The sequence below is a fragment of the Drosophila erecta genome, unplaced genomic scaffold (assembly GCF_003286155.1).
Source record: "Drosophila erecta strain 14021-0224.00,06,07 unplaced genomic scaffold, DereRS2 tig00000000-arrow-pilon, whole genome shotgun sequence".
NCBI classification, from domain to species: domain Eukaryota; kingdom Metazoa; phylum Arthropoda; class Insecta; order Diptera; family Drosophilidae; genus Drosophila; species Drosophila erecta.
The window spans coordinates 1,634,526-1,660,747 of record NW_020825194.1 but is presented as its reverse complement, the minus strand read 5'-3'; the positions used below and the strand labels follow the sequence as shown (position 1 = coordinate 1,660,747).

The 26,222-nt window shown below is 45.6% G+C and overlaps 7 protein-coding genes across 17 annotated transcripts; 5 read left to right on the top strand and 2 right to left on the bottom strand.

Moving 5' to 3' along the window:
* Nucleotides 1-39: 39 nt before the first annotated feature.
* On the bottom strand, nt 40-8,638 carry LOC6555032 (phosphoribosyl pyrophosphate synthase-associated protein 2). 7 transcript variants are annotated; one of them, XM_001981138.3, is made up of 8 exons: nt 8,292-8,638; nt 2,416-2,652; nt 2,067-2,355; nt 1,845-2,011; nt 1,180-1,236; nt 758-902; nt 542-688; nt 40-478 (listed from the first exon to the last, which is right to left on the bottom strand). In XM_001981138.3, exons 1-8 carry the CDS (start codon nt 8,309-8,311, stop codon nt 320-322), a joined length of 1,221 nt encoding a protein of 406 aa, XP_001981174.1. In that variant the 5' UTR covers nt 8,312-8,638; the 3' UTR covers nt 40-319. The 7 variants fall into 7 exon arrangements, with proteins under 7 accessions (XP_001981174.1, XP_015009165.1, XP_015009159.1 ...); XM_015153679.2 differs by lacking the exon at nt 8,292-8,638 and adding an exon at nt 2,746-2,998; XM_015153673.2 differs by lacking the exon at nt 1,180-1,236.
* Nucleotides 3,930-6,514, top strand: LOC6555034 (cytosolic carboxypeptidase 6). Its single transcript, XM_001981140.3, has 5 exons — nt 3,930-4,126; nt 4,313-4,878; nt 4,932-5,306; nt 5,366-5,681; nt 5,745-6,514. The coding sequence occupies exons 1-5, from the start codon at nt 4,066-4,068 to the stop codon at nt 6,335-6,337; spliced, it is 1,911 nt and encodes a 636-aa protein (XP_001981176.2). The 5' UTR covers nt 3,930-4,065; the 3' UTR covers nt 6,338-6,514.
* Nucleotides 8,639-8,842: 204 nt separating the features above from the next.
* Nucleotides 8,843-9,812, bottom strand: LOC6555031 (zinc finger protein 502). 2 transcript variants are annotated; one of them, XM_001981137.2, is made up of 2 exons: nt 9,768-9,812; nt 8,843-9,682 (listed from the first exon to the last, which is right to left on the bottom strand). In XM_001981137.2, exon 2 carries the CDS (start codon nt 9,653-9,655, stop codon nt 8,903-8,905), a length of 753 nt encoding a protein of 250 aa, XP_001981173.1. In that variant the 5' UTR covers nt 9,656-9,682; nt 9,768-9,812; the 3' UTR covers nt 8,843-8,902. The 2 variants fall into 2 exon arrangements, with proteins under 2 accessions (XP_001981173.1, XP_026835445.1); XM_026979644.1 differs by having other exon boundaries at nt 8,843-9,395; nt 9,450-9,786.
* A 51-nt stretch (nt 9,813-9,863) lies between these two features.
* LOC6555030 (prolyl 4-hydroxylase subunit alpha-2) lies at nt 9,864-11,996 on the top strand. 2 transcript variants are annotated; one of them, XM_026982515.1, is made up of 7 exons: nt 9,864-10,294; nt 10,354-10,647; nt 10,703-10,902; nt 10,956-11,503; nt 11,564-11,620; nt 11,681-11,822; nt 11,887-11,996. In XM_026982515.1, the coding sequence occupies exons 1-7, from the start codon at nt 10,110-10,112 to the stop codon at nt 11,919-11,921; spliced, it is 1,461 nt and encodes a 486-aa protein (XP_026838316.1). In that variant the 5' UTR covers nt 9,864-10,109; the 3' UTR covers nt 11,922-11,996. The 2 variants fall into 2 exon arrangements, with proteins under 2 accessions (XP_026838316.1, XP_026838313.1); XM_026982512.1 differs by having other exon boundaries at nt 11,564-11,822.
* A 44-nt stretch (nt 11,997-12,040) lies between these two features.
* LOC6555029 (prolyl 4-hydroxylase subunit alpha-1) lies at nt 12,041-14,159 on the top strand. 2 transcript variants are annotated; one of them, XM_001981135.3, is made up of 7 exons: nt 12,041-12,278; nt 12,340-12,491; nt 12,552-12,702; nt 12,762-12,955; nt 13,015-13,619; nt 13,672-13,840; nt 13,895-14,159. In XM_001981135.3, the coding sequence occupies exons 1-7, from the start codon at nt 12,100-12,102 to the stop codon at nt 13,969-13,971; spliced, it is 1,527 nt and encodes a 508-aa protein (XP_001981171.2). In that variant the 5' UTR covers nt 12,041-12,099; the 3' UTR covers nt 13,972-14,159. The 2 variants fall into 2 exon arrangements, with proteins under 2 accessions (XP_001981171.2, XP_026838305.1); XM_026982504.1 differs by having other exon boundaries at nt 12,325-12,491; nt 13,895-13,983.
* Nucleotides 14,160-14,165: 6 nt separating this feature from the next.
* Nucleotides 14,166-16,165, top strand: LOC6555028 (prolyl 4-hydroxylase subunit alpha-1). Of its 2 annotated transcripts, XM_001981134.3 has the most exons (7): nt 14,166-14,367; nt 14,416-14,567; nt 14,621-14,771; nt 14,831-15,024; nt 15,080-15,726; nt 15,783-15,951; nt 16,009-16,165. In XM_001981134.3, the coding sequence occupies exons 1-7, from the start codon at nt 14,174-14,176 to the stop codon at nt 16,110-16,112; spliced, it is 1,611 nt and encodes a 536-aa protein (XP_001981170.1). In that variant the 5' UTR covers nt 14,166-14,173; the 3' UTR covers nt 16,113-16,165. The 2 variants fall into 2 exon arrangements, with proteins under 2 accessions (XP_001981170.1, XP_026838298.1); XM_026982497.1 differs by lacking the exon at nt 16,009-16,165 and having other exon boundaries at nt 15,767-15,814.
* Nucleotides 16,166-16,484: 319 nt separating this feature from the next.
* Nucleotides 16,485-18,113, top strand: LOC6555027 (serine protease 7). Its single transcript, XM_001981133.2, has 3 exons — nt 16,485-16,777; nt 16,884-17,316; nt 17,372-18,113. Exons 1-3 carry the CDS (start codon nt 16,714-16,716, stop codon nt 17,943-17,945), a joined length of 1,071 nt encoding a protein of 356 aa, XP_001981169.1. The 5' UTR covers nt 16,485-16,713; the 3' UTR covers nt 17,946-18,113.
* Nucleotides 18,114-26,222: the final 8,109 nt, after the last annotated feature.

The following is a 26,222-nucleotide window of genomic DNA, read 5'->3' as shown; positions in this document are numbered from 1 at the left end:
GCCCTATGGTGCCTTTATGATGCCACAAACTTTCCACAGTTGTTTACAATTTGCTTTTATTTGGACAAAGTTGTGGGATCTTTGACTTAAGAACTAGAACGAAGTGGTTAGTCTTGGATGAACGCACAACATGTAGGACAGTGTGGAGTGTGGAGTATATGTGAGGCCTAAAAGTGTGCTACATTATCTGGGTTCAATCAATTTTATTTGAGCAAACGTACGCTGGGCGCACGTTGAATTGATGTCTAAGAGCGATAAACAAACAAAAGATTATTTTTGTGACTTGTGAGTGGTTGTGGGTGATGAGTTGGCGATTCCCCTAGTCCTCCAGCGTTACGTTGCGGAACAGATAGGACATGGACTCCTTGTTGTGGATGCGGCGTATGGCCTCAGCGATCAGAATGGAGATGTCGATCGTCTTGATCTTGTGGCACTGCAGCTTTTGGATCTCGTGTGGAATGGTATTGGTTACAACGATCTGTGGGAGTGGGAAGTCGAGCACTATTATAAGGCATAATCAGGGCAATGATCGGAGACCCACCTCATCGATGGGCGACTCATCCAGCTGACGCGGTGCATCCGAGCTAAGCAGACCATGCGTGGCCAGCACGTATATCTTGCAGGCACCGTTCTCCTTCAGCATCTCAGCGGCGGCCACAAAGGCCTGCACATCGTCGATCAGGTCATCCTGATTATAAGATATGCATTTAGAGTTTACTGCTGAGAAAGCCCTGGGACTCAGACCCAGAGTACTCACCACCATGATGGCGATGCGTCCACTGACGTCTCCCACAATGGTCAGCGGCGGCTTGACCTTGACAATGTGCTCCGGAACACCCACCGAAACCGAGGTGGTTCGCTGGCGGGCGCTGCTGGTTGGGGCGTGTTGTGGAGTAGAGTTTCTAGTGGTTAGTGTGGGGCAGTATCACGTGGTTTGCAGTTCGTGTGGTGCAATGTGGTGCATTGTGGTACATTGTGGGTTGGTTTTTGTCGAGGTGGTGGTGCATTGCATTGTTTGGTCGAATCGTATTCGAAACCAAAAAAGAAAAGAATCATGAGGGTGGGAGTTGGTGGAGTGGCATGGGTGGCATGGGTGGCATGGGTGGGGGAAAAATACAAATGTCAGTCGGATAAAGTATACAATTAAACTGAAATTAAAATATAGTTTAAAATACGAACCTAGGCGTCGCTGGTAAGCACATTTCAACTGAATTTCCTAATAAATTGCTATACGCACTGCATAACACAAATAAAGAGAAATTTCGATTGTTTTTCTGTTTTCTGGATTTTAGATTTGGACAAGAGAACTGCTCCATATGCCCACCAACAAGTGTCGAGGATTTTGTGGCATAACCGGAGCGTTAAATTAAAACAATAACAATTCCAAAACGCAAAAGAAGAAAACAATTCAAAGCGGTTTAATAGGATCTAGCATGTAGTTAAACGATCTACTAAAAAGTGTCTGCCTTGGCTGTGAAGTACGAACAGAAGCCACTGACAGAAGCTCAAAATGGTGCTTTTATGAGTAGGTGCATTAAAAAAGAAATGTATTCAGAGCGAGTGCAAAGCCTTAATGTTAAAAAACTACATTGTATATAAAAAATAAAAAAGAGAGATGATGTTTGGTAATCGAGGGAAACAGAGACTAGTGCAGAGTGAAGATATCTAGATTCGAGGTGAGTCGAGCTTCAGTCGCAGAATAAAGCTTCAGAAAAACGAAAACTAACCAGAAAAGCTAACAGCAAATTATACTCAGCTAACAAATCAAACAGGAACCTCACAACGAAATAACTTAAGCTAGGAAGGGTCGAGACCACTGTCAAGACTGAGGGAATGCAACTCACCTGGTCGGTGGAGGGGAGTACCGACCGTCGACCTCATCGGCATCCGTTTCCTTCTGTTCGCCATGGATGACGGCCAGGCCAAGACGCAGTCGCTCGGCGTAGGAGTTGGCCTTCTTGGCCACGCCCGGGTTGCGAGCTACAATCACCGAGTTTCGGTAGTCAGGAATCTAGAAGCAATATCACATTTAGTTTCCATCTTTGCTTAGATTGCAGACTACCCACGCTCTCCTGAATGTATTGGAGCAGAAAGGGCGATGCCCTCAGATTGTCCACGGGTATGTCGAAGAAGCCCTGGATTTCCTTCTGGTGCAGATCCATAGTGATGATGTGCGTAAGGCCAGAGGTGCACATCATCTTGGCCAGCAGCTTGGACACAATGCAGCCGCGCTTGCGCATCTTGCACTGCTTGGAATAGGGCAAGTATGGAATCACTCCCACGATCGAACGAGCCGAGGAAGTCTTGCAGGCGTAGGCCATGATCAGAAGCTCCATGATGTTGTTGTTGGCATCCCTTGGTGGGTAAAATATATGTAATTAGTATACAGATGAACGTCCCATTTAATCTACTTACTTAGTGCCCGTTTGGATGATGTAGATGTCCTTGCCTCTAACGGAATCACTGATCTCCACAATAGTCTCCCTGTTGGACTTGTGGAACACGGAGCAGCCCCCATTCTTGATGCCCATACGCTCGGCCACCATGTTGGCCAGATCCGGATGCGAGTTGCCATTGATAATGACAATGTCCGAGGTGGAGGTGTTGTCCATGTCGCTCCTGCAACGCTTTGGTGGCCGTACGCTGCCTAATCTGCAGGGAATTCAATATATTAGTACGGGTTATTGCCATAGTGGGCAAAACAAAACCAAAACGAAACTTTAACTTGGGTTAGGGGAAAGCTACCTGCGTTTGGACATGCTGCCTTGGCTTTTGGGGTTATTGGTTAAGCTAATGGGGTGTTGCAGGGTTCATTCGGTGGCATAATCGTTAAAGTAACACACACGCAGTCGTTACGGCTCCCACGTTGCGATGTACGACCGTATCGATTAGCCCCAGTGAACTGAATAGCCCTCGGTTTTTGCCTGAACGCAATTAGTCCTGCCGCTCCTCACGCTTGCCCAGTTCTGGATACTGCTCTCTGGCTGCGGAGGAACCCAAAACCACAGGCGAACCGAAGCCCCTAGCCGGAAACTACTGCGAATTATCGACCAAACAGAAAGGCGACACACGTGAGTGGCGTGGCAACGTCAAAGTGCCAACATGCGAATCACGGTTCCGGAATCCGCAGCCCGAATTCCGGATTCCAAGGCAGTCGTCTGTGCGGTGCGGAGGAAGCGGCGAGGAGCGACCAGGAGCTGCCCGGGATTAGCAGATAGAGATCGACCTCCAGCACCCAGACTTCGCACGCGACTTTGCCGTCTTGGGAGCCCCACTCGAGAAAAGTGAAAGGCCAGGAGGCGTTGGCTAATTGAATTTCTATTTTTGATCCTGCCCAAGGAGCGGAGCCCCCAAGAAAAGAGGAGTGGATGGGTTGAGGCGGCGGAATGGGCGACTCAGGTAAGCGAAATGGTCATAAATTCCCGCGATAAGGACAGGGATTCGTCAGCAAATTAATGTATGAATACACTACCGTTTATGAAGACGTGATTGGAAAATCATTCCAGTGAATTGACGTTTAGCTTAATGTAGTACTTTTAATAAGTAATAGACTTATTGAATCCACCCCTCATCCCGACCAGAAATCACAACACCCACAGTTAGGGTATAAATGAAGCTATTTAAAGACCTTTCAAGCCTCGAGACATTCACCTCCGGCTTTCAACTCACGATTGCTTTAGCTTGAGTTTGGGTTTTGGGGGCCGACGCAACCGCGAGGCGACTATTCAATTTTTAGACATTTGACGACTTGAGTTGCCCGAGCTCAGCCACAAGGCGTTGGCAGGTGCAGCGATTGCAATGGAAACTTGCGGCACGCATATGTGGCCCAGGCAAGGGAACGGCGGGATGAGGATGCCTTGATTCAAAGATAGCAGCCGGGGGCATTAGGAGAAGCAGGCGGCGCCTTGGGCCAAGAAAGTTATGACAGGCCGGGCAGAGGCCAAAGCCTCGAGGGATTAGGGTCACTTCACTTCACTTCACTTCACTCCACTCGGCTCGGCTTGGTTGCATTAGAAGAACCTAGATTTTCGCCAGAGAAAGACGCATCCGCGGAACAGAGTCATCATGTTGGGAATAGCCTGCGATCCACTTCAGCATACGAGCATGTACGAGCGCGGATCAGATGGTACTAAAATTGATATGGCACACGCATCTTTAGCAGATTAGAAGAATATTTGGCACACTAGAAGCACATACTATAAGTTTTGGTTCTTATCAACCAGTTTCTAATTTAGGATCATGACATAAGGCCCAACATCTGCTGAGCACAATTCATAAAGCTCTTAGACATCTAATGGATATTCTTTTACAGATAGCGAAGACAGCGATGGAGAAGGCGGTCTGGGCAACGTTTCCCGGGTTATCATTCGTCCGCCGGGTCAAAGTGGCAAGGCCAAGCGAGGTCACCTCTGCTTTGATGCGGCCTTCGAAACGGGAAACCTGGGAAAAGCGGAGCTGGTGGGGGAATTCGAGTACGATTTGTTCCTAAGACCGGATACATGTAATCCGCGATTTCGCTTCTGGTTTAACTTCACCGTGGACAACGTGAAGCAGGATCAGCGAGTGCTCTTCCACGTTGTGAACATCAGCAAGAGCAGGAATCTGTTCTCCTCGGGACTGACGCCCTTGGTGAAGAGCTCGAGTCGACCCAAGTGGCAGAGGCTGTCCAAGAGGCAGGTGTTCTTTTACCGATCGGCCATGCACCAGGGTCACTATGTCCTGAGCTTCGCCTTTATCTTCGACAAGGAGGAGGATGTCTACCAGTTCGCCTTGGCCTGGCCTTATAGCTATTCGCGTTTGCAGTCCTATTTGAATGTGATTGATGCCAGGCAAGGATCGGACAAGCGGTTCACCCGATGTGTGCTTATCAAGTCGTTGGTGAGTCATATGAACGTCCTGTTTAACACTCTATCTAAGAGTTTCTTATTCAGCAAAATCGCAATGTGGACCTGCTGACCATCGACCACGTGACAGCCAAACAGCGCTCAACCAATCGCCTGGATCGCAGCTTTATCCGGGTGATTGTAGTGCTCTGCAGAACGCATTCCAGCGAGGCTCCAGCTTCCCATGTGTGCCAGGGTCTCATCGAGTTTCTCGTTGGGAATCATCCCATCGCCGCCGTTTTGCGGGATAACTTTGTCTTCAAAATCGTGCCCATGGTGAATCCGGATGGCGTCTTTCTGGGCAACAATCGCTGCAATCTGATGGGGCAGGACATGAATCGCAACTGGCACATAGGATCCGAGTTCACGCAGCCAGAATTGCACGCGGTGAAGGGCATGCTGAAGGAGTTGGATAATTCAGATGTAGGAAGAATGTTGAAATCTGCTTTAATAAGCATTATATAGGTGTATCTCCGTTTCAGACCTATCAGATTGACTTTGTGATCGATCTGCATGCGAATAGCAGCATGCACGGCTGCTTTATCTACGGCAACACCTACGAGGATGTCTACAGGTACGAAAGGCACCTGGTATTCCCGCGACTCTTCGCCAGCAACGCACCGGACTACGTGGCGGATCACACGATGTTCAATGCGGACGAAAGAAAGGCGGGCAGCATGCGGAGATTCAGCTGCGAGAGACTCAGTGACACGGTGAATGCCTACACATTGGAGGTCTCCATGGCCGGTCACTACCTCAGGGATGGCAAGACCATCTCCCTGTACAACGAAGATGGCTGTGAGTATATTCTTGCAAGCCGAGTTGATCAAGTTCCCAACAAGAAGGTACCACTTCCTCCAGATTACCGCGTGGGCAGGAATCTGGCCAGGACTCTGCTGCAGTACTACCGCTTCATCAACATCCTGCCCATGCCGATTGTGAGCGAGGTCAGGAGCAAAAGGCGGGGGCGAAACCGCCATGCCCACCACTCCCGATCCCGCTCGAAAACCCGTTACGAGGTGAAGCCCCGTCCAAAGACGCCTCGCTGCCACGCCCCCATTGCCTACACCAACCTAAGTATATGCTACGATTCGGGCGGCGGAGGCGGATCCTCGGACGAGGGAGGATTCTCGCCCGTCCGCCCCTTGGCCCCAGGGAGCAGCTGTTTCAGTGGGTACCGAAACTACCGGAGGGCTGCCACAGCAAGTTGCTCCGCACACACCGGTCACGATCAGTACTCCCCCTTCGCACTGGGAGCCCTGAAAACGGGCAGCGACCATGGCGGAGGAGTTGGCGGCTCCAAGGGCAAGAGATCAGCAGCGGTCACCATCGAAGTTCCCCTGCCCGTGAATGTGCCCCCCAAACCATATCTGTCCATCATCGACTTGAATCAACTGACCAGGGGCAGCCTTAAGCTGAAGTCCACTAGCTTCGACGCCGCAGACAGGAGATAGGATCAGTGATATGACGTGGAACAGGGTCACCTTGGACCCTGAGTTTCCGAAGAGAGTGATGGGTTGTTGTAGGTACATACGAGTATTTATAATCCAGATCAAGTCTTTTCTACGCTTCTTGCTTGTTTTTCTAAATAAAAGGTTGAAACTATGAATTCTACAAATTCAACTTTCACTTTTAATTATAAATAAACAACAGCTAATTAATATTCACCGATTTTATAGATATTGTTAACAAAGTTTTGTATTAACAAAGAAGTAATGTTGATAATTGACACCCAATCTAATCAATGGATTTATGTCATTTAGGAGCATCCTCATGCTCCAATCAGAATTTCCATAAGCATATCGAATAGGCGAATAGGTATTATATCAACAGATTTGGGGCTTCTTATCATAATGGGCGGCTCCAACCCCTTCTCCTTCGTCCTTCTTCTAAACAAACAGTTATGCGACCACTTTCCACTCGGAAGACCGAAGGGCAACAAGTCGCGCAATTGAGTGGCACTCCGAGTGGGTTGGCTTATCTGCCCAGCACTGTATGTGGTTGTTTTGTGCTCTTGATTTGGCTCGCAACCAGAAAATGCGAAATAAAAGACAGCTCACTCAATTGGCGACATGTGAGCTTTTATCACACCAATTAAATGCGGTTATTTACAGTAGTTCACGGCGAACAAAGAACAGTAGAAACTGAGTAGGCCTCAATTTCACTCGCAGCGCACGTGAGTGTGAGTAAAATGGTCCTAAACATCGCTCATCAGTAATTAGACGGATAAGCTGTCACTTTTATCTTATCTTTTATCAAACACGAATTGCTATAACCTCTTAGGGATATGGAAATGCAGTGTATGTACAGAGTTCTCGCACTCACGCAGGAAAACACGCGCGAAAAGTGTTGATAAGAGAACAACTCGCGGCCGACTGATTAACGTTTTCAATTAACACGAATTGGGATCCGGAATAGGAATGAAATCAATAAAAAAAGGCAGACAGACGGCGCTTTCTTACACTTCTTTTTCGTATAAATAAAAGCGAATGACTGTGGACACAGTGGAGCGCAAAAGCGAGGGCTGCGTGGCGTTGCCAGATCGCTGGAGTGAGGTAATGGTGGTGACGAACAGCTGTTGCCGTTTTGAGTGGAATCCAGCAAGGAACTGTGCAAAGTACAAGCATATTTATGTTTTTTAGTCAGTTATGGGCCAATTATGGTTTTTAATTATGTTTTAATAGTTTATCTTTTTCCGTATCATTACGTTTTATTTCAGAGGGGGCGTTGAGAAGTGAACATAGGAACATGTCGAACACAACAAATGAACAGAAATGAGAGTTTAGCCTTAGCTTTCTGAGAGAGAGAATTACTAAAAAAAATATTAATCGATTTGAACCGAAGAAGTGCGTGTTTTTTACATACAATAATTTATATTCGTATATCTTACAAATAAGCTACTAATAGCAGTAGGTAACAATGATGAAATTCTTTGTTAACAAAACCGAACTAGTGCATTTTGTTCAGTGTGCCACACTCTTATTGAGCGCGACAGAGAGGGAGAGAGCGTTGCCACGGAAAGAGGGAGCAAAACAAAGACGGTGAGGCAAACGGCGATGAAGTAACAGAAACGAGAACGGCAATAACAACAACGAAAGCGGGCTAAAAATAAAATGCAAACTCAAATTCCAGTACAAAAGTAAAGAGCAAAAGGAGGTGGGGATTTTGCTCTTATTAGCACCAGCACGCAATTGATAAAATTTGGTTAGACAAACAGAACATGTAATTGAAAACCTGGCTATAATCTTCGCGGGCACTGGAATAGAACAGGGAAAACGGATTAGAACAGGGAAAATGTGATGAAAGGGTGGGAGGAACACACGCAAACAGCGGGACACTAATTAAATTAAACATGGAACACACAGAAATCATAGAAAAAGCGAGAAAATAGCCGCTTTAAAGTTTTACTTGTTCCGCTGCAGCAGCATGTTGACTTTTCGAAGATTTAACTTAATGGACTCGGCGTTTATTGATTTATATCCTAGTTTTCGCCTCTTTCTTGCCTAGATCTATATCCTGTTTTTAACAGTGTTAACCGGCGGCACAAAGTAGGCTCTATGCAGACAGACACAGCCGCACACGGCCAAGTATATTAGCTAATTATAATCGTTTATAATTAATTACTCTTTTTTGCACGACACTGCCTTACTTAATTCGCACTTTTCCGAAAACTCAGCCAAAAACTGGCACAAAATCCTCGCAATTTATTCGAACAGCTGATTAATCGATGACTTCGTTTATCGATTGACGACTGCGAGATTAGGGATGGCCTCTCGACCAGCTCGATAGTAAGAATTCATTTTATTCAAATTTGCGTTAAATATAATTACCTTATATCTACTTAAATATAAGGTTGTCAGGTTGGTTAAATGTAAGGTTGCCTTTTTGTCTTTTGAGATTCGGATTGATCACTGTAACACTTTTTATAAAGCATTGAATAAAGAGCAAAAAAGCTATATTTGACAACCTATTACATAGGGAAATGCACACAAAGCTTTTGGCAGTTTTGACACCCGTTATTATAATTGTTCTGTGTGGATTTTCATGTGTCTATTTAGGCTCGACGTCTGGTTGAAGGTCGATGAGCAGTGGGAACAGTGGTAGGGTCGTTCTCCAGTGTGCGTCAGTTGGTGCCGTAGTAGAGTGGCCCGCCTTGCGAAGCGTTTTGTGCAGTGGGAACACTGGAACCGTCGATCTTCCGGGTGGTTTCGTAGGTGCTCCTCAAGGAAGGCTTTTGTAAGGAAGATCTTCGGGCATTGACTGCACTTGAAGGGCTTGGCGTCCTTGGGCAGCTTCAATTGAGCAAAGGGCTTCGAAGCATGGGGGCTCTTGGGTTGATGCTTCTCCGAGCTACTGTGCTTTATATCTATATCCACTGGCAGATCTACATGATTTTCCATTTCGCTCTTTGTCTTTCGGATCTTCACTTGATCGTCGCAGTCCGACAGATAAACCAGTTCCTCCTCGAACAACTCTGCTTTCAGGCGCTGCTGCTTCTTCCCGCGTCGCTTCCTATTTTGAGAATCAGTTTTCAGCCGACTGTAGAACTGATGGCTCTGCTCGTACATTTGCTTTATCTCAAAGGCGTTTTGCGCATCCTTCAGGCAGATAGTGCAAATGTACTCTGAAAGTCTGTCCCCTTTCTCAACTTCATAGCCGGTGCACTCGGCGATCATGGAGGCGATGGAAAGTCCCTGTGCTCCTTCAAAAATGTTGCTCAGGATTTCATCTTCGAAACGAGCCGTGCAGACACGACATAACGACGACGCCATCGTGCTGAAAATAAGTAGTAGTTAGGACTGGTGAATAACTAGATTGCCTTTCCTTGCGCTTATGCTACTGCGGGTAAAAACAAAAACAGAAAACAGTGGGTTTGTTTACTACCTGGAAACCAGAGATGTGTAGAGTTCGATACCAACCTGCCATCTGGCAGCACTGATTGGGTGGAAAACTCGGCTCATTCCCACTCTGGGTGGGTGGGTGTGCTGGCTAAGTGCATTGTGACAAAAATTATCTGCTTACTGTTTTGTTTTCGGTAAACGCTTGTAAGGTCAAAACATTATTGATTTGAATTGCACGTATGCTGAACCAAAGGTGCCACTTGACTTTATGGATTTGACTTGTTGCATTATAAAGAGGCAACCATTTAGTCACGCATATTTGGCTGAGGCGAATGCATTACACATCGGACTTTGTGTTCCTCTTCTTTAATATCAGTTTACACCGATGCACAACCTCGTAATGGCTGTGGCACTTTGGCCTGTGATTCTACTCCTGATCCTTGGCTGCTCCAGTTTAAAAGCTTTAGATGAGAAGCGAGTGTGGGAAATGTTGAATTTAGAGCGCGGTCTCCTGCAGAATTTGCGTGACTATGCCGAAAAGATGGAGGAGAAGATCAGCCTCATAAACAAGTGCGTTTAAATCCCTTTCCTACTGGAACTAAATTGGGGATTACTTACAATATGTCTAGTTCTTTGGAAGAATACATCGACGATATAGAAGAGGCCAATAGGAATCCCGAGATGTACCTTTCCAATCCCCTGAATTCCTTCCGATTGATCAGACATATGCACCAGGACTGGGTCGGCTGGCAAGTGTACATGGAGGAACCGGTGGCACCCGATGCGGTGGAGAAGCTGGAGCGCCTCCTGCCGCAGCTTCCTCATAAGGAAGCCTTCAGGAACGCGGCCAGGGAAGTGCATAGCCTGACCCAGTTCTACGGCTACGAACCTGCTGATCTGGTGGCCAAAAACGAACGAAACAGGTGGGAAGGGTATATCAGTACTCTCAGTTACCTCTTACAAACTTATATCCACCAGTTCCTTGCATCTGTCTCCATTGGACTGCTATCACTTGGGACTGGAGCTCTACGAGGATCAGGACTATCGGGGCGCGGCCAAGTGGCTACAAGTGGCTGCCCATAACTACACCATCTCGCGGCGCAGAGATTTGTACGATCTACTGGGCGCACCACGCTGGCAGGTTTATCGAGATCTGGGCAGGGCCCTCCATAAACTGAGTGAGGTTCGCTTACTCCAGGATACCCATTATTCACACAAATTTATCTGGCAGATCGACCGTCCGCTTTTGACGCCTACGAATCAGCACTTCGCTTGGATTCCCAGAACGTGCACCTTATGAAGGAGGCGGGCCAAATGGAGCTCTTCGGCCTGAGGGATCCTATGGAACCCATACTAGATCTTGAGCCGACACCCACTGTTCTGGATAAATATTGTCGAGGCGAAGTGCCGCGGATTCAGGGTCGTCTGACGTGCGAGCTTAATGACTGGGTCCATCCGTTCCTAGTCTACGCCCCCATTAAATATGAGGATCTCCAACAGGACCCTTTCACTATCCTGTATCCAGGAAGCATCTACGAACAGGAAATTAGGCATGTGGAGAACGCCTACGAACGGTGTCCACCCAATGCTCGCTTCGATCTCAAGCAGGGAATCACTGGGTGTTCCATCTCCGATGGATATAGTCCTGTGCTGAAACGCATCAACGAGCGCATTTTGGACATGGCAGGAGAGGAACATACCTGGGAGACTTTCTACATAGTGGAGCACTCTCAGTTGACCCCTTTTGAACCGTTTAAGCTGTTTAGGAACTCCACAAAGGTAAGGATGTGGACAAATATAAATCTTTTCTGAATATATTATATTCCTCTCTGGTCTCAGTTCCCAAAGCTAAACCTTTTGAATTTCGAGGATGTGGAGGCCAAAGTAATTATATTCGTGAGTGGTACTACTAATCTATGTTTCTCCCGATCCTCCACTTTTTCATCCATATGTCAGCTGAAAGATGTGACTTTGGGCGGGTCCTTTACCATGCCAAAAGGTGTTCTTGTTCAACCCAAGAGGGGTAATGTGCTGATAACCTTTGGGAATAAAGAGCACTCCACTTCCATTTGTCCCATCATCGAGGGCACTGGGTTAGGTGTGTAGGATAGACCACATAGCTCACATACCCATAAGTTCATACTAGCTATTTTTCCTTTCAGTTATGATCAAGTTTATCATGAAGAAAGACGAGTAAGAGCTTTAATAATGAGCCTAATATCATAAGCAAAGACGTAGAATAAAGTGTACTACTATACTTTTTGAATGAGAATTGTTATGCCTTTATGTATTTATCCACGGTTAATTCTTAGACTAACTACTTCTCCAACTACTTATTACACCACTTACCTGTCAAACAGATCAGTAACTAAATAATGCTGTTCGACAAAGTGCTTCTTGTACTATGGCTTATGTTTTGGAAGGTTGAGAGCCGTAAGGAGTTCCTAGTTGCTGAATCAGCTAACATGGATTTAATGCAATTGGACGGCGAGCTAATCGACAGTCTAATGAGTTATGCCGACAAAATTGACCAGAAGGTTTCCAAACTAAAGAGGTTAGATACAATTTTAATGTCATTATTTGTCCCCTAGCGATAACAGACTTTTTTATAACAGACTTGCTCAAGAGTTAAGGCAGCCCTTGGAGGCTGCGAAAGGCAGAGAAGAGGAGTACCTGGGCAATCCCCTCCACAGTTTTCCACTCATTCGACACATGTACCAGGATTGGCAGTACCTGGCGGAGTTTATGAAGAAACCAGTGGGAGAAGGTGAGTCAAGAAACCCATATGTTTATCTGCATATCTGCAAAGTTATTTACCTAATTGCAGAGGAAATCGGCTTTCTAAGAAAGAAGTTACCTGAGTTGCCCTGGCAGGCGGAGACCGAGGAAGCCACCGTCTACATCTTCCGAATAGCCGAAACGCACGGAATGATGCCCTGGGAAATGGCCAACGGTCTCATCGACAACGTTCGGCTCAAGTGAGTTAATAAATATCTCCCCTGGATCTCACTATATAATCAGTCATGCCAATCGTTAGCTCCACACTGTCAGCTCTGGATTGCTTTGAAGTGGCGAAGTTGTACTTCAAGTGGGGCTACTTCAAGCAGGCATTGCAGTGGATAAGTATCAGCAAAACTCGGCTGCAAGAGGAGTACTCGGGGGTGTATGAGGTGCTGGGAATGTCTGGCCAGGATGTGGCCCTGCTGCAGGCTCGCTGTTTAGTGGAATTGGGTTGGTGAAGATTTCTAATTAAAAGTATTACCCAGTTATTATTATTATTTTCTTTTCAGACCTGAGGGATGTAGCCCTCGAGTTGCTTGTGAAGCAGCCTGATCTCGCAGAGCACTCGACTAGCTGGCTGGACCAATTCGAGGCCTATCCTCACATGACAGTAGATAGCCCGCCCACTTTGGGTGAAGACTTCAAAAGACTGTGCCGTTCCTCGTTCTCCCCAAAGCCTTCAAAACTCCATTGTCGCTACAACAGCACCACGTCGCCCTTCCTGATCTTGGCTCCCCTCAAAATGGAGCAGATCTCCCTGGAGCCCTATATAGTGGTGTACCATGACATCCTGCCGGAAGGGGACATCCATCAGTTAATAGCCTTGGCGGAGCCACGTTTAAGGGCCACACTAGCGTTTACAGAAGATAAGAGTGATTCAGTCTTCGGAGCCTTTCTTCCTTTTAAGGATATGAACTCATCTGGAGAACCAGTTTTGGATCGGTTGACTCAGAGGATGCGGGATATCACCGGACTACAAATCCACCAGAGAAATCGGATAAATATTATCAAATACGGGTTTGGAGCTCACTACGCTGCCCGCCATGACTTCTTCAACGAGACAAACTCGGAAACTGAAGGATACGGCGATCGAATGGCCACAGTTATGTTTTATGTGCGTATTGCTATGGAACAAGTCCTTGGAAATTCATGTGTTTCTGTTTCAGCTTAATGATGCACCAAATGGAGGTGCCACTGTCTTCCCGCGCATAAATGTTAAAGTACCTGCGGAACGGGGAAAAGTCCTCTTCTGGTACAATCTAGATGGCGAAACCCACGATGTGGACCCCAAAACTGTGCACGCCGCTTGTCCCGTCTTCCATGGCTCCAAGTGGGGTGAGATGTGGCATTTTGACAACATGGCTGGGTAATACTATATTTTTGTTCCAGTAATGGCAGCCTGGATACACGAGTATGATCAGATGTTCATTCAACCCATATACCGTGAGGGGAAGATGAAGCACTGAAACATGATTAATATTATATAAAACTTTAGATAAAACCCACATATCTTTTTTCAAAGGGAAGTATATGGTAGAAATTCGCACTTTAAAAATTATTCACACCCTAACTAACCGTGGAACATATCGAATTGAATGTCTAGCGCTGAATAGCGTTTTTAGGCCGACTAGACAGCCTTCAGATTCCATGAAATGATCGCAAGAAATTATGGGCGCTGTTATATTGTGTGTAGTTTCTATTTTTCTTGGTCTAAGTTGGATAGCTGATAGCAACATGTATCGCATAAACTATGTCACCTCAGCGGAGGAGAAGATGGACCTGATCGAGAAAGACAGAGAACTCATTATCGTACTCGATAGTTATGCGACTGAGCTGAAAGATAAAATCATCAAGCTGAAGAGGTGATTTATATATCATTAGATTGTGGCTTATTCATTTTTATATTTTAGAATAGTTGAAGCGCTGAAACAGCCTTTAGAAAAGGCTAGGAATAGGGAAGAGGAGTACTTGTCCAATCCCATAAACAGACTATCCCTCATGCGTCAGATGCACGATGATTGGGAACCGGTGGAGAAGCTCTTAAAGCAGCCAGTGGGGCAAGGTAAGATCTCCTTCCGGTTTATACATCATTTCAATATCTCCAAACCGAATCAGAGAAAATTGCATTTATCGAGAAAATGCGAGAGGATCTGCCAGTGGAAGACGATCTCATTGAGGCCAATCAAGCCCTGTTTCGCATAGTACACACATATGATTTGGAACCGAAGGATGTGTCCACAGGATTGATTGATGGAGTTCAATACAGGTTAGTGCCTTTAACTAATCCCGTCCAGCCCAATAACATAGTATCCTTCTATCCAATAGTGGTAAGATGTCTGCTAGTGATTGCCTTACCATGGCAGCGTTGTCCTTCAATTCGGGCAGCTACCAAATAGCATCCAAGTGGCTAAGTGCAGCCAAGGATTTGTTGGTGGAACAGCCACGTAAATACCATGAGGTGATTGGGGTCACCAAGGCGGATGTTACATTGCTACTTGCTCGCTCTCTTATAGCCACTGGTGGGTGCAACCTATATCCTATGGGAACTCCAATCTGTAGATGAATCTTATGCAGGCAATGTATCCATCGCACGTGACATGCTGATGCGGGATTCCATGCTCGGTGAAGCTGGTAATGCACTTGCTCTGCACTTTCTGAGGAACACACCAAAGCCAAGTATTAGCTTGGAGTGCTGTGAGTCCGAAGAATCCTTTAATCATCTTTGCCGATCCGTGAGCAGGAGACAGGCGGGTGACTCCAAGCCCTCGAGGCTTCACTGTCGCTATAATACCACTACTAGGCCCTTCCTGCGATTGGTCCCCCTTCGAATGGAGGAACTTTCTCTGGATCCGTATGTGGTTCTTTATCACAATGTTCTAAGTGATCCTGAGATTGAAAAGCTGAAGCTGATGAGTGAGCCCTTCCTAGAGCGTGCGAAAGTATATCGCGTGGAAAAGGGCTCTGATGAAGTAGCTCCCAGTAGATCCGCTGATGGTGCGTGGCTTCCTGACCCAGAAACCGAACCTGAAGACCTGGAGACTTTAAACCGCATTGGACGAAGAATCGGAGACATAACAGGTCTAAGTACTTGCAGTGGAAGCCAAATGCAGCTTCTAAAGTACGGCTTTGGTGGCCATTTTGTGCCGCATTACGACTATTTCGACTCAAAAACCTCCTACTTAGAGGCGGTGGGCGATCGAATCGCCACTGTTCTCTTTTATGTATGTGTGACGGGAGACAGCTTAACATTTGGTTGATAAGCCCTTTAATCTAACAGCTTAACAACGTTGATCATGGTGGAGCTACAGCTTTTCCCAACATAAACCTGGCTGTGCCAACCCAAAAAGGTTCGGCATTGTTCTGGCACAATCTAGATGGAAAGTCCTACGACTATGACACACGCACTTTTCATGGCGCCTGTCCTCTGATATCTGGCACAAAGTTGGGTGAGTTTAGAAGCGATATGAGTACGAACTTTGTTTGCAGTAGCTTCCCTTCCGCAGTGATGACACGCTGGATTTACGAATTGGATCAAATGTTCCTTATTCCCACAGTGCTTCCTCCTCGCAGTCGAAACTTTAGCAGATCACTTCCCAATCCAATTTAATTTTAGGATGCACCCCTACATCTTCATTATCTAATAAATTTATTTTCTTCTCATCTTTATTTATTAGTTACTTTCCCCAACATTTAGTAATTATACCCGATACTCGTGGAGTGGAAGGGTATACTTGTACTAGATTCGCTGAATCGTATGTAACAGGCAGAAGGAAGCGTTTCCGACCATATAAAGTATATATATTCTTAATCAGGATCAATAGCCGAGTCAATCTGGTCATGTCCGTCTGTCGGACTCTCAAGTCAGTCAGCGCAAGTTTGTTAGATGATGTTATGATGTTAAATAATGCAATAGGCACTCTAACGCCCACAAAACGCGAAAGACTGCCACGCCCACACTTTTTCAAATTTCTATCGAATTGCCATTAAAACTTTTGTTCTTGTTTTACTTTGGCTTCCAACCATCTATTTTCAATGACAAATCTATGGTTCCAGCAATCTGAAATTCCCAAATATTTGAACCTCTTATCTTTAACTTATTGACATGATAACAGCAAGTAATTCCACTGAAGCTCAAATCTTTCAGTCAAATTTTTCGTGTTCATCGATCAGACCGTAGTCGAACTTTGCGGAGTTCAGTCGAAATCGCAATGAAGGTGATCGCAGCAGTTTTGTTGTGTATTTTGATTAACTATAACCAGGCCATTTTACGATGTAAGTGCACAAAGTGAAAATTCCTCCGAACATTGGGTTTTTTATAAAGAGGAATAAACACGCAAATAATATTGAAATTGCTTTTTATATTTGTGGTTGCTCGCAGACAAGACTTGTTGGAATCCTAACCAGACAGAAGGACGGTGTGTGCCCATTAAATTGTGCTTGCCCCTGCATTCGGTGTTGGTGAAGAGTAATCTTACACAGTCCGAGATAGAGTTTATTCGAAACTCACGTTGCGAATCAGACCAGAGCAACGAGACCATCTTCGCCTGCTGCACTACGGATAAGGACTACAACAGGACGCCTGACCAAATCCCTCGCGAAGATTCTAGTTTGCTTCCCGATCGGTCCATCTGTGGTGGCGACCAGTCGGTTCCGGGCAATAAAACTATCTTCTCGGGTTTCCCCTGGTTGGTGGAATTAGAGTACCGTATATCAAGCGGAGAGATAATGAAAAATTGGTGCATGGGATCATTGATCAATCACCGATATGTTCTAACAGCAGCTCGATGCCTGTGGAAATCTTTCGAAAACCTGTAAGCAGCCTTATATCTGTTACTATGGTTTTATTATTAACTATTATCTTCTCAGAGTCTCTGTGAAATTGGGAGAGCACGGCACTAGTGCCGCAGAGGATTGCCGCAATGGAAGCTTGGAATGCAATGGAATGCTGCGAGTTGAGGTCGAGGAGATCCACATACATGAAAACTTCAAACTCGGCTATTCAGATTATGACATTGGTCTGATCCGCTTGCAGAGGGAGGTCGCCTATACGCCAAACATTCGACCTGTTTGCTTGCCCTCGACTGTGGGTGTGCAACATTGGAAATCCCACCAGGAGTTTACCGGGGCAGCATGGGGAGCGAACCAGACTCAGATTCATAACCCCGTCCAGCTGAAATTTGAAGCCACCGGCGTGGATTTGGACAGCTGTCGTTGCGAAATCCTCCCTACACTGCACGAATCCCATTTGTGCGCCAATAGTCCGAAGGAGGTCTACGGCTGCCTTTGGAGCCTCGGAGGACCACTGATGGCATTCCAAGAGGGCATTTGGGTTCTTGGGGGCATAGTTACCTTTGGTTCGGCTTGCAGACCCAACATACTTCATATCTACACAAATGTTATTTACTTCGAAAGCTGGATCAAGCAGACTATACGACCATGAATATGTGCTCTACATATATTCCTATACCTTTTAATAAGAAAAACAATTAACGAAAATATGAAATTATCAGTCCACAGCTCAGACAGTGCTCTTATCAATTAATGCTTTAGAATATTTTGTGCCCTTTGCACCGATTCTGATTAAATCGCCATTTAATATATTACGCCTTCAGAATGAGTCTTCTTGACTGGTCCCGCATTGGTCATCAGCTCAATGCACCATTAAGTGGGCAATTAAATACTATTAGCTATTACTATTCTCTCCACCTCTTTCAGTAGAACTTCCCTGTGGTGCTGGCTGCCATTTATCACGCCTGGCTGAAGGTCCTGCTCCTTTTTTGTTCCAAGTCACCCAGCCATTCCCCTCAAGAGTTCTGTGCAAGTTTGCACTTCGATTTCGATTGGCGCTGCTAATAATTTTCCGGATTTATTGTTTGCTCGCATCCTGTTTGCTCGGCCCTCAAAGAGGAAGTTTTCCAAATCCAATGCCTTGCCGACTTGGATTTCAATTAAGATTGATGGCGTGCACTTTCTCCTTGCGGAGTGCAATGCATTTGTCTTGATTTCACCTTCCCGAATTGAGTCCTTTCATCTGCTAGACTACACATGTATGCAGGTTCCTCCCCCCAAAAGGTAACGTCGGCAATTTATCAAAATTTGCGCACACCCTGCGGATGAGTGATGTGTGCTGGAGGAGCAGGAAAGTGACTACAATCGGCATGCGTAGCTTCCTGCTTTCATTTATTTGTGTGTTTTCTGGCCAAGAGCGATGGCACAGGTACTTTATTATGCTTAGGTACCGTACTGTACCCCGTACTACCTCATTGAAGAAGTACCTCTGTTAAATAGTAAAAAGTATGACTAGTAAGTAATTCCACTTTAAATTGCACATAGGCAGTAAAAGTGCTTCTATACCTCACTATAGTAACTCGCACCTACCTATAATGCGATGGTAGGTTGTACCACTCTCTTGCACTCCGTACTTGGCTTAAATTGCTTTTTTCAATGCCAACGGCTGCTCCCATCTGCTCCACCAGGTCCTGCTCCTGCACATCCTGTCACATGCGGAGCCAAATGTCATTTCAGCAAAATCCCTCAAGTCGTTCGTCTGCCCTTTTTGGCCCTGTGTGCGTAGGAAAACATTGTGCAAAATATGTTGGCAACATTTTTCTGCGGCTGCTTAAATTGCATTGGGAAATAGGTTGGGGAGCTCAACAAAAGACAATGAGCTTGTGTTTCTGTGGTGAAAGGTGCATTTGTTACATCCGGGGAATTTCTGCATATGATTTTGGGCATCGCGAGTTGATTGGAACTTGTTTATAGGTCTGACTTTTAGCTATGCAATTCCTATAACGAGTACGTAAACTCATTTAAAACTTATTTATTTATGTCATATAAGCATGGCATACAGCTTCATATCTCCTTAACTTCTAATGGATTTTTGGCATCTTATCTCAGAGATAGATCTACAAGCCAAAATCCTTAAAGGGATTGGCTTTCATCCTCCGCTTGTTGCTTCTGTTCTAATAAAATTAAAATGCCAACCATTTGCACTCAACAGCGAGCTTCCTGAAATGCGATACTCTGAAGTCAAATCTGCGGAACTCCGTCTCCGTCTCCGTCGACTGTTAAAAAATTAGCAACAATTTTTCAGCATCGCATCAAAACGCGCCCGACTCCCGACTGTCAACCGCATCCCGGACTGAATCCACCCCCTTGAAGTCCGGGCATCCCAATCCAAGTGCCACTTATCAAGGAGCTGACTTACTTCCAGCTACACCTTGTTACACCCCTGCTCGGAAAACCGCGCACTTTGTCATCTGGGCACAGCTCCTTTTCCATCCGAGGGGTAATTTGATATGCTGTGGCTTACATTTTTTATCCACCATTACCACAAAACGATTTACTTCCGCGTAGCAATTTGCTTTAAATTTTTATTTAAACAACAATTTGCTCGAGCGCAGATTGAGATTTCCGCTGAAAGATTTGTTTGTGCAAAAAGAGGTGGTGGATCGGCTAGAAGGGGGAAAATGGGAAAACGTTTTCCACATTTCCAACTCATTGATGCACCTCAAGGTGGCCTTCGCCTCAAGGATCTCTGCTGCAAAGGACACTCGACAAATTAATTTACTCTAGACGGCGGAGACAGTTGGGCGTGGTCCTGTCCTTGCTCCTTGATGAGTGTCCTTCGTCCTGTCTAAGGATCTTGTTCTAATGTTTGTATACCCTTTTTGAGAGCTTTCGCGTATTCATTATACTTGTAAGTAAAATGAAGCTAAGATGTGTAATAACTAATAATTGATACAATACAGTTTATTCATTATTTGAAAGTATGCAGTTAATATAAAAACAAAATTTTTTAGGGTGAGTGTATTTCCTTATGCCTTTTGGGGTTATCTTTACTTCAAATTGGTTTCGTGTTTGCTGGTGACTCTTTCTTTGCTTTCGTATCCTCTTTTTGTTAAAGAAACCACTTTTCCACAGATATATTTTATCTACAATGTGAGGACACCCCCTCCCCCCCCCTAGTATAGTCTTTTTTCCAATGTTTCTCCTTGCTTTTAATGATTTTGCTGTTTCCGCGGTTTTTAATTTAATTTCTTGCACCTTGGCTAATTGGCAATTGGATGCGCTGGTGCTGCTGACAGTTTCCACTCAAGCACTTCCACCGCCCCGAATTTAAGCGCTTTAAATTATCCCCAAGGCTGTGCGAGGTGGGCGGGGGGAGTGGCTGGGTGGCTGGGTGGCTGGTCCGAACTCCTGGCGTTAATGGCTCTTTTATGGCCACCACTGTGCGGTCCCCGCTTTTGTGGCAGCTGCAAATATTTTGCTACTGCACGGCCATCGGATCGGCCTTCTCCTCCCCTCTTCCCGCCCGGAGTGGTGGGCGGGGGGCGTGGCAGGGTGGCAGCTTGTTCCAGCTGAAATCTAATCTATGCAAGTCCCTCATGCATCCCTCGGATACCGCTCTCCATCCAGCGAGACAACTAGTTTTTTCGCTTGATTTTGCGCTTTTTTGCTGGCGCTGTTTGGCAGCTTAACAGTTAATTGCCCCTTGAAGAATACCGCTCCGGAGCTCCAGAGCCCCACTGTTCCATGCCGGAGTGGACTACGATAGGACTACCTATGCGGACACGGACACGGACACGGACACGGACAGACAGCTGTAGTGGGACCCTGTCCGTGCTCTGGTTGTACCCTGTACGCAGCGGGTATGATGAGGCGTACTGGTGATTCCTGTTTGTTATGTGATAAAGGTATCCCTAGGTCCAAAGACCACCAAGAGCATCCTGACTTGTCTGCGTCTAAGCCCGTGCGTGTGTTTTAATCGGTTTGACTTTGTTGCCTGACCTGCGTGGGGTCAGTTGGGTAAAGGGCAGCAGAAGTGCATGTATACCCAGCAGATGGGGTGCTGGGGTCAGGGGTAACAACAACAAGGACATACAACGTAGCCAGTGCCGCCCGCAGCAGCAGATTGAATCCTAATCGAGGTTTTGACTTTGGTTACGTTGCGTAAACACGCAACAAACGGCACACACAAGGCCCCCACATCTTCCCTTGAAATATCCTTGCTGAAAACAGTGCAACGTGGCTCAAGGGCATTTTGTGGGTAGACCCCTAGGATAGTACCTCTGCAGTAGGCTTCACTGTACGCCCTGCAGTGCACTTTATTGTAGCATACTTGCAGGCAGCTGTTGTTTGCTTGTCCTCGGGGCTTTTCGATGAAATTGGTGGTGGCAGGTGGAGGTGATTAGGTCCAGCTTAACCCTTTTGGACCTGTACCTCATCACGCCTTAACCAAATTTAAGCTCTATTTTTGAAAAATTTCTTAATAGAAAACGTTTATAGAATGATTTTAAGCGGAATCTGAGGAACTATCAGCTGGGGTTCATTTATAATTCGACTTCGCAGAAGCAAAGCGTTAAGACCTACAGTTCAAGACTTTGAACATCCGCTTTCCAGCTTTAAATGCACTTTTAATCGCCAAGTGGTTGGCCAGAAAGTAGAATCAATATTTAACCGCGTCCTGCGTTTTCGGATAGATAGAGACGGGCAGAGAATTGGAGAGAGAGATGGGCATAGAACGCCAGAAAGAGATAGTGAAACTTCCGACAGTTTTAAGTTTGACTGGGGAACTCTTCTACTGGAGTCGGAATATATGTGATGGCAACTTGTGACACAAAGGCGCCGTCTCCATCTACATCTTCAACTTCAATGCCCTTTCCTCGCACAGTTTTCCCTCTTTTCCAGGCTTTTCCCTACGTATGCAACTATGAGCTGACTTGGCTTGTCCAACTCCTCTTTGCTTTTTTCGTACCCAACCTCTCGGCGACCTTCACACAAAACTTGAGCAGCACGTAAGCATTTTCCAACCCCCCAGAAAGAGTTTTCCCTCCCCTTTACGACTGTTTCCCCGCATTTGTACATACATCAAAAATTTTGTTATGTCTTTGTACGAAATTTTGCTTAAATTTTGCTTTTACTTTTCGTCGACTTTTGCTGGTGAAAAGGTCAGACATTGTCAGTTAAGTGTCCATGTCCAAATCGAAAAAGTGTTGTCCAAGATTTCGAGTGCTTTTCACAATTTTTTAGAGCTCCTTCCACTTTTTCCATTCTCGGCCATGCCTTGTCTTCTGGCTCTTATTGAACGCCTTTCGGTTAGGTGTCAATGTGCGAAGCAGAATTATGGCAAATGGTATTGGAAAACTTTGCCAGCTCCCCTCGTAAATGGATATTACAATTCAGTTCGACTAAGGGAAGAAAAGGGCGGAAGCTGTGGACTTAGGTAGTGCAAAATGTGTAAGAAAATTGCATAAACAACGTGCTTGTAAGGGGAAAAGTTTTCTCTGTCGGTGAAATTCAGATTGGGAAGCGTTTAGCTTAAGGTTCCCTAAATGTATACATGTTATATGTTTAATATATGCTTTCCAATTACTCAAACAAATACCTGCGGTTTTAATGAAATGAAAGCTTGGTAATTATGGAATTCAAATTTATTGAGGTACCTTTCATTGATATTTCAATATTTCCCCTGGTTCATACTGCTCGATTAACTTTCCCTCTGCTGCCTTATCAGAAATCCAAAACACAGGCCAAAACCACCGTGACATAAATCACGAAATCAACAACTAGCGCAAAACGGTATAAAAATCAAGTTATGGGGGCCAGCAATACGGATTTTGATTTATTGGCTGCTGGCGTGACTCTCTATCTGAACAAGCAAATAGGTGGGGCAGAATGTGGACCCCTACCAAACCCCCTAAGTAGACAGCTCAAAGGCCTAAACGAAGCGAAACCAGCGAAGCCAGCGAAACCAGCGAACATGCGAAAACAAAAACATACAGAGTGGAGCCAAAAGCGAAGCCAAACAATGGCGAGCATTTTGATTTGTGACTTGCGACTTTTCACGTAGCGCCCCCACGGCCATACACACAACATACAAGCACACACGCACCGGGAAAATCTCCATAAAAAATATGAAAATAAAAATCACGCAACAGGATATTGAAACGTCACACATATGCCACAAGTGCGAGAAGAAAGGGGGAGTGCTGGGTGGCAAAGGACTTCATTCGGCATTAAAACTGTCAGTGGCGCAGATTGCCTGCGGTGGCTAAGGACACCTTCGCACATGATTTATTTGCAGCTGCATTTATTTGCGAAATGTGTGTGTTTGTGCTGGAGAGTGAAATGGGGCAAAAAACTGCGCAAATTTCCCGTAAACAGTTGCAGTTTTCTTCGCCTTATTTCGATCCCCCCAGCGAGCACGTGCCTCCGCAGAGTGGGCGAGTTCATGGGTCCTGGGTCCTGGGTCCTGGATCCTGGATCCTGCTTGTCCTGGCCAATTGTCAGCCAGACGGCAAAAGGCAGGACTGATTGGAACTTTGAGCCTGCAGCTTCTGGCTGGGCGGACGTGCAGCGAAAGTTTAAATAAACACGACCACCAGTGCGAATGGGGGGGTGGGAAAACAAATTTTCCAAGCCGGGTGGGAAAGCAAATTAAAGTTGCGTGAAATGTCAGGCACTGGCTTCAAAACAAACCCCACTTGGGGTTTTTTTGAGTCGTGCTAACTAAATCTTTGTTCGATATAAAAGCCTCAGATTAGTTAGCTTTAAGGTCCTGCTTTAGCTGCTTTAAGGTCCTGCCATAGTTCACTTGTGCAGGGAGTAAGGAAAACAATGTCCTTCCCCCAATTTCGTTCCACCTCCACAGATCGCATAGTGTGTGCCTAGCCTGAAAGCATATCCATTTCACGCCCAAGTGCCGTGGCTTCCTTGGAACCGTGTGTCAAATCCATTAACCTTCTGTTTACTTTTCTACGTCCAGTGGCCGCAGCAGGGAAAAAATCAAAAGGAGCAGCTCACACACGATGGCGATGCCGTTGCCAGTGAAAGTGTTTTGTGGGAGAAATTTGATACTTTCGCCAAATTGCGTTGCACACTTGAGGTCCTTGGAGCTGAGAAACGACTGCTTCCCCACTCTCCCATAAATCTTACCTAGGCGTGCGAGAAATGGAGCGGGAAATAACCGCACAGGACCTCCCACTCGCACACACATCCTTGCAGCAACGGCTGCTCAGAAATGAGTATTAAGTTGACGTAAATTGCGGTCCATTACATTAACCAGAAGAAGGGACCCTGGACTTGGGAACTGGAATTGGGTCGGGGGTGCCAATTAACCTCGTGTCTCTGTTAATTGCTTTTGTAGTTTCGCTTACAATTGACAATTGAACAAACATCGATGCTTTATTTATGGGGAAAAATAAATAGGGAAAAGTTATAGTTTTACCACACACTGCTAAGGTTGTACATGCCTTTAGCTTTTTGGTAATAAGATCCCCATATTCAACTCTTTTAATAGAATTTCTGATTTAATCCTTTCACAGATCGTTAAACCTTCTAATATATCACGAGTTTTGTTACCTTCTTGTCCGCAGATGAGTATCTTAGCCTCTCCCCCGGAAAATACGTTCTAATGGAATTAAAAAACATAAATCCGCATCAGAAGCTCGCGATAAAATAAAAACTCAGCGCGGGCATTAGGCAAATGAAAACCGCATTGGGGGAAAAACAAAGGAAAAGGCAAGGAAAACGTAAATGACTTAAGAACTTTATCGGACATCGGCGACCAGCGGGAAAAAGTGGTAAAAAAAAAAAAAAAAACAAGGCGCTCGGAGGATGGAGTGCAAAGGACACTTGCCAGGAGCTTAAATAGAACGCTTGTAGGTGATTATGCAGCACATAATTTATGCAGGCCACCAGGACTCAGGACAACAGAACAATGACCATCCTGTTGGAGGAGGGGGCCGGCTAGGGGGAGCCGGCGAAACTGATTTAATTAAGCAGGTGATTAAAGTTGATGCCGGTTATTTGTAGCAGCCAAGAGGGCAACAAGGATGGTGCGCTTCGCATCCTGTTGCTCCTTGTTCCATCTCCTGTTCTCCTAAAGGGAAGCGTGAAAAGTGCGAGCAAACTTTTCCGACAGCGGAACTGTTCATTTGGTCTGCTCCGAAAAAAGGACAACAATGCAAATTTTGTTGGCTTGTTGCAGGGCAACATGGCGTATGCGCAACTTTCTGTTTACAGCGCGGGAAAAGGTCAGAAAGTGCAATCAATGCAAATTAAATTTCAATTAGAGGAGCTTTAAAGAGGAGCAGCTATAAGAAACGTGGAGAATCAAAAGGTTACCATTACTCAGACAACAAATGGGAAACTCAGCATTCTATAAATGGGAAACAAATTCTTTTGGTCATCTTTCAAAGTGGAGCCAATGTAAAACGTAGACATTTAATACTGACCTTTTGTTGCCATGTTGCAATGAGCGAATTGACTTTAAAGAGTTCCAAGAAACTGGCATTTGCAGTCGTTCTGCCCCTGAATTTACTGCGATTCCTGGACATGTGCTTGATCATGAGTTTCGGTGCTTGTGTTTTACACAAAATCGATTCGGCACCGAGGACAAGGCCAGAACGCACTCGACAATAAAGCGCAAGAATCAACAATTATGTTAATTTTCTTTGTGGGTCAATGTCTCGCTGTGTGTGTGTGTGTGTGTGTGTGCGGCTTGTATTTTACGGCTATATCTTGGGCCAAGTGTCAGGCGAAGACAGCTGCAGTGGCTAAAATAAATTAACATTATTTATGACATTTCTTTTCGCCTTAGCGCACACGATATGCTCCATGTTAAGTTCGGCTGCTGCCCCTCAATTTCCCCTGCTGTTAGTTAACAGAGAAAGTGGAGAGAGCTGGCGGCACTGCGCATGTCCTTCGCTCACAC

Excerpts from the sequence above, each read along its gene's own strand:
- LOC6555029 (XM_026982504.1), top strand. The coding sequence starts at position 12,100 with ATGCTGTTCGACAAAGTGCTTCTTGTACTATGGCTTATGTTTTGGAAG. Across the intron at positions 12,492-12,551 it reads GAAGAAACCAGTGGGAGAAG|AGGAAATCGGCTTTCTAAGA; the intron begins GTGAGTCAAGAA and ends ACCTAATTGCAG. Across the intron at positions 12,703-12,761 it reads ATCGACAACGTTCGGCTCAA|CTCCACACTGTCAGCTCTGG; the intron begins GTGAGTTAATAA and ends GCCAATCGTTAG.
- LOC6555031 (XM_001981137.2), bottom strand. The coding sequence starts at position 9,655 with ATGGCGTCGTCGTTATGTCGTGTCTGCACGGCTCGTTTCGAAGATGAA.
- LOC6555030 (XM_026982512.1), top strand. The coding sequence starts at position 10,110 with ATGCACAACCTCGTAATGGCTGTGGCACTTTGGCCTGTGATTCTACTC. Across the intron at positions 10,648-10,702 it reads GCCAAAAACGAACGAAACAG|TTCCTTGCATCTGTCTCCAT; the intron begins GTGGGAAGGGTA and ends TATATCCACCAG. Across the intron at positions 10,903-10,955 it reads CAGGGCCCTCCATAAACTGA|ATCGACCGTCCGCTTTTGAC; the intron begins GTGAGGTTCGCT and ends TTTATCTGGCAG.
- LOC6555027 (XM_001981133.2), top strand. The coding sequence starts at position 16,714 with ATGAAGGTGATCGCAGCAGTTTTGTTGTGTATTTTGATTAACTATAAC. Across the intron at positions 16,778-16,883 it reads TAACCAGGCCATTTTACGAT|ACAAGACTTGTTGGAATCCT; the intron begins GTAAGTGCACAA and ends GGTTGCTCGCAG. Across the intron at positions 17,317-17,371 it reads TGGAAATCTTTCGAAAACCT|AGTCTCTGTGAAATTGGGAG; the intron begins GTAAGCAGCCTT and ends TTATCTTCTCAG.
- LOC6555028 (XM_001981134.3), top strand. The coding sequence starts at position 14,174 with ATGGGCGCTGTTATATTGTGTGTAGTTTCTATTTTTCTTGGTCTAAGT. Across the intron at positions 14,772-14,830 it reads ATTGATGGAGTTCAATACAG|TGGTAAGATGTCTGCTAGTG; the intron begins GTTAGTGCCTTT and ends TCTATCCAATAG. Across the intron at positions 15,727-15,782 it reads TCGCCACTGTTCTCTTTTAT|CTTAACAACGTTGATCATGG; the intron begins GTATGTGTGACG and ends TTAATCTAACAG.
- LOC6555034 (XM_001981140.3), top strand. The coding sequence starts at position 4,066 with ATGTTGGGAATAGCCTGCGATCCACTTCAGCATACGAGCATGTACGAG. Across the intron at positions 4,127-4,312 it reads GTACGAGCGCGGATCAGATG|ATAGCGAAGACAGCGATGGA; the intron begins GTACTAAAATTG and ends ATTCTTTTACAG. Across the intron at positions 5,682-5,744 it reads CCTGTACAACGAAGATGGCT|ATTACCGCGTGGGCAGGAAT; the intron begins GTGAGTATATTC and ends CACTTCCTCCAG.
- LOC6555032 (XM_001981138.3), bottom strand. The coding sequence starts at position 8,311 with ATGCTGCTGCAGCGGAACAA. Across the intron at positions 689-757 it reads GACGCATCGCCATCATGGTG|GATGACCTGATCGACGATGT; the intron begins GTGAGTACTCTG and ends TCTTATAATCAG. Across the intron at positions 479-541 it reads ATGAGTCGCCCATCGATGAG|ATCGTTGTAACCAATACCAT; the intron begins GTGGGTCTCCGA and ends CCACTCCCACAG.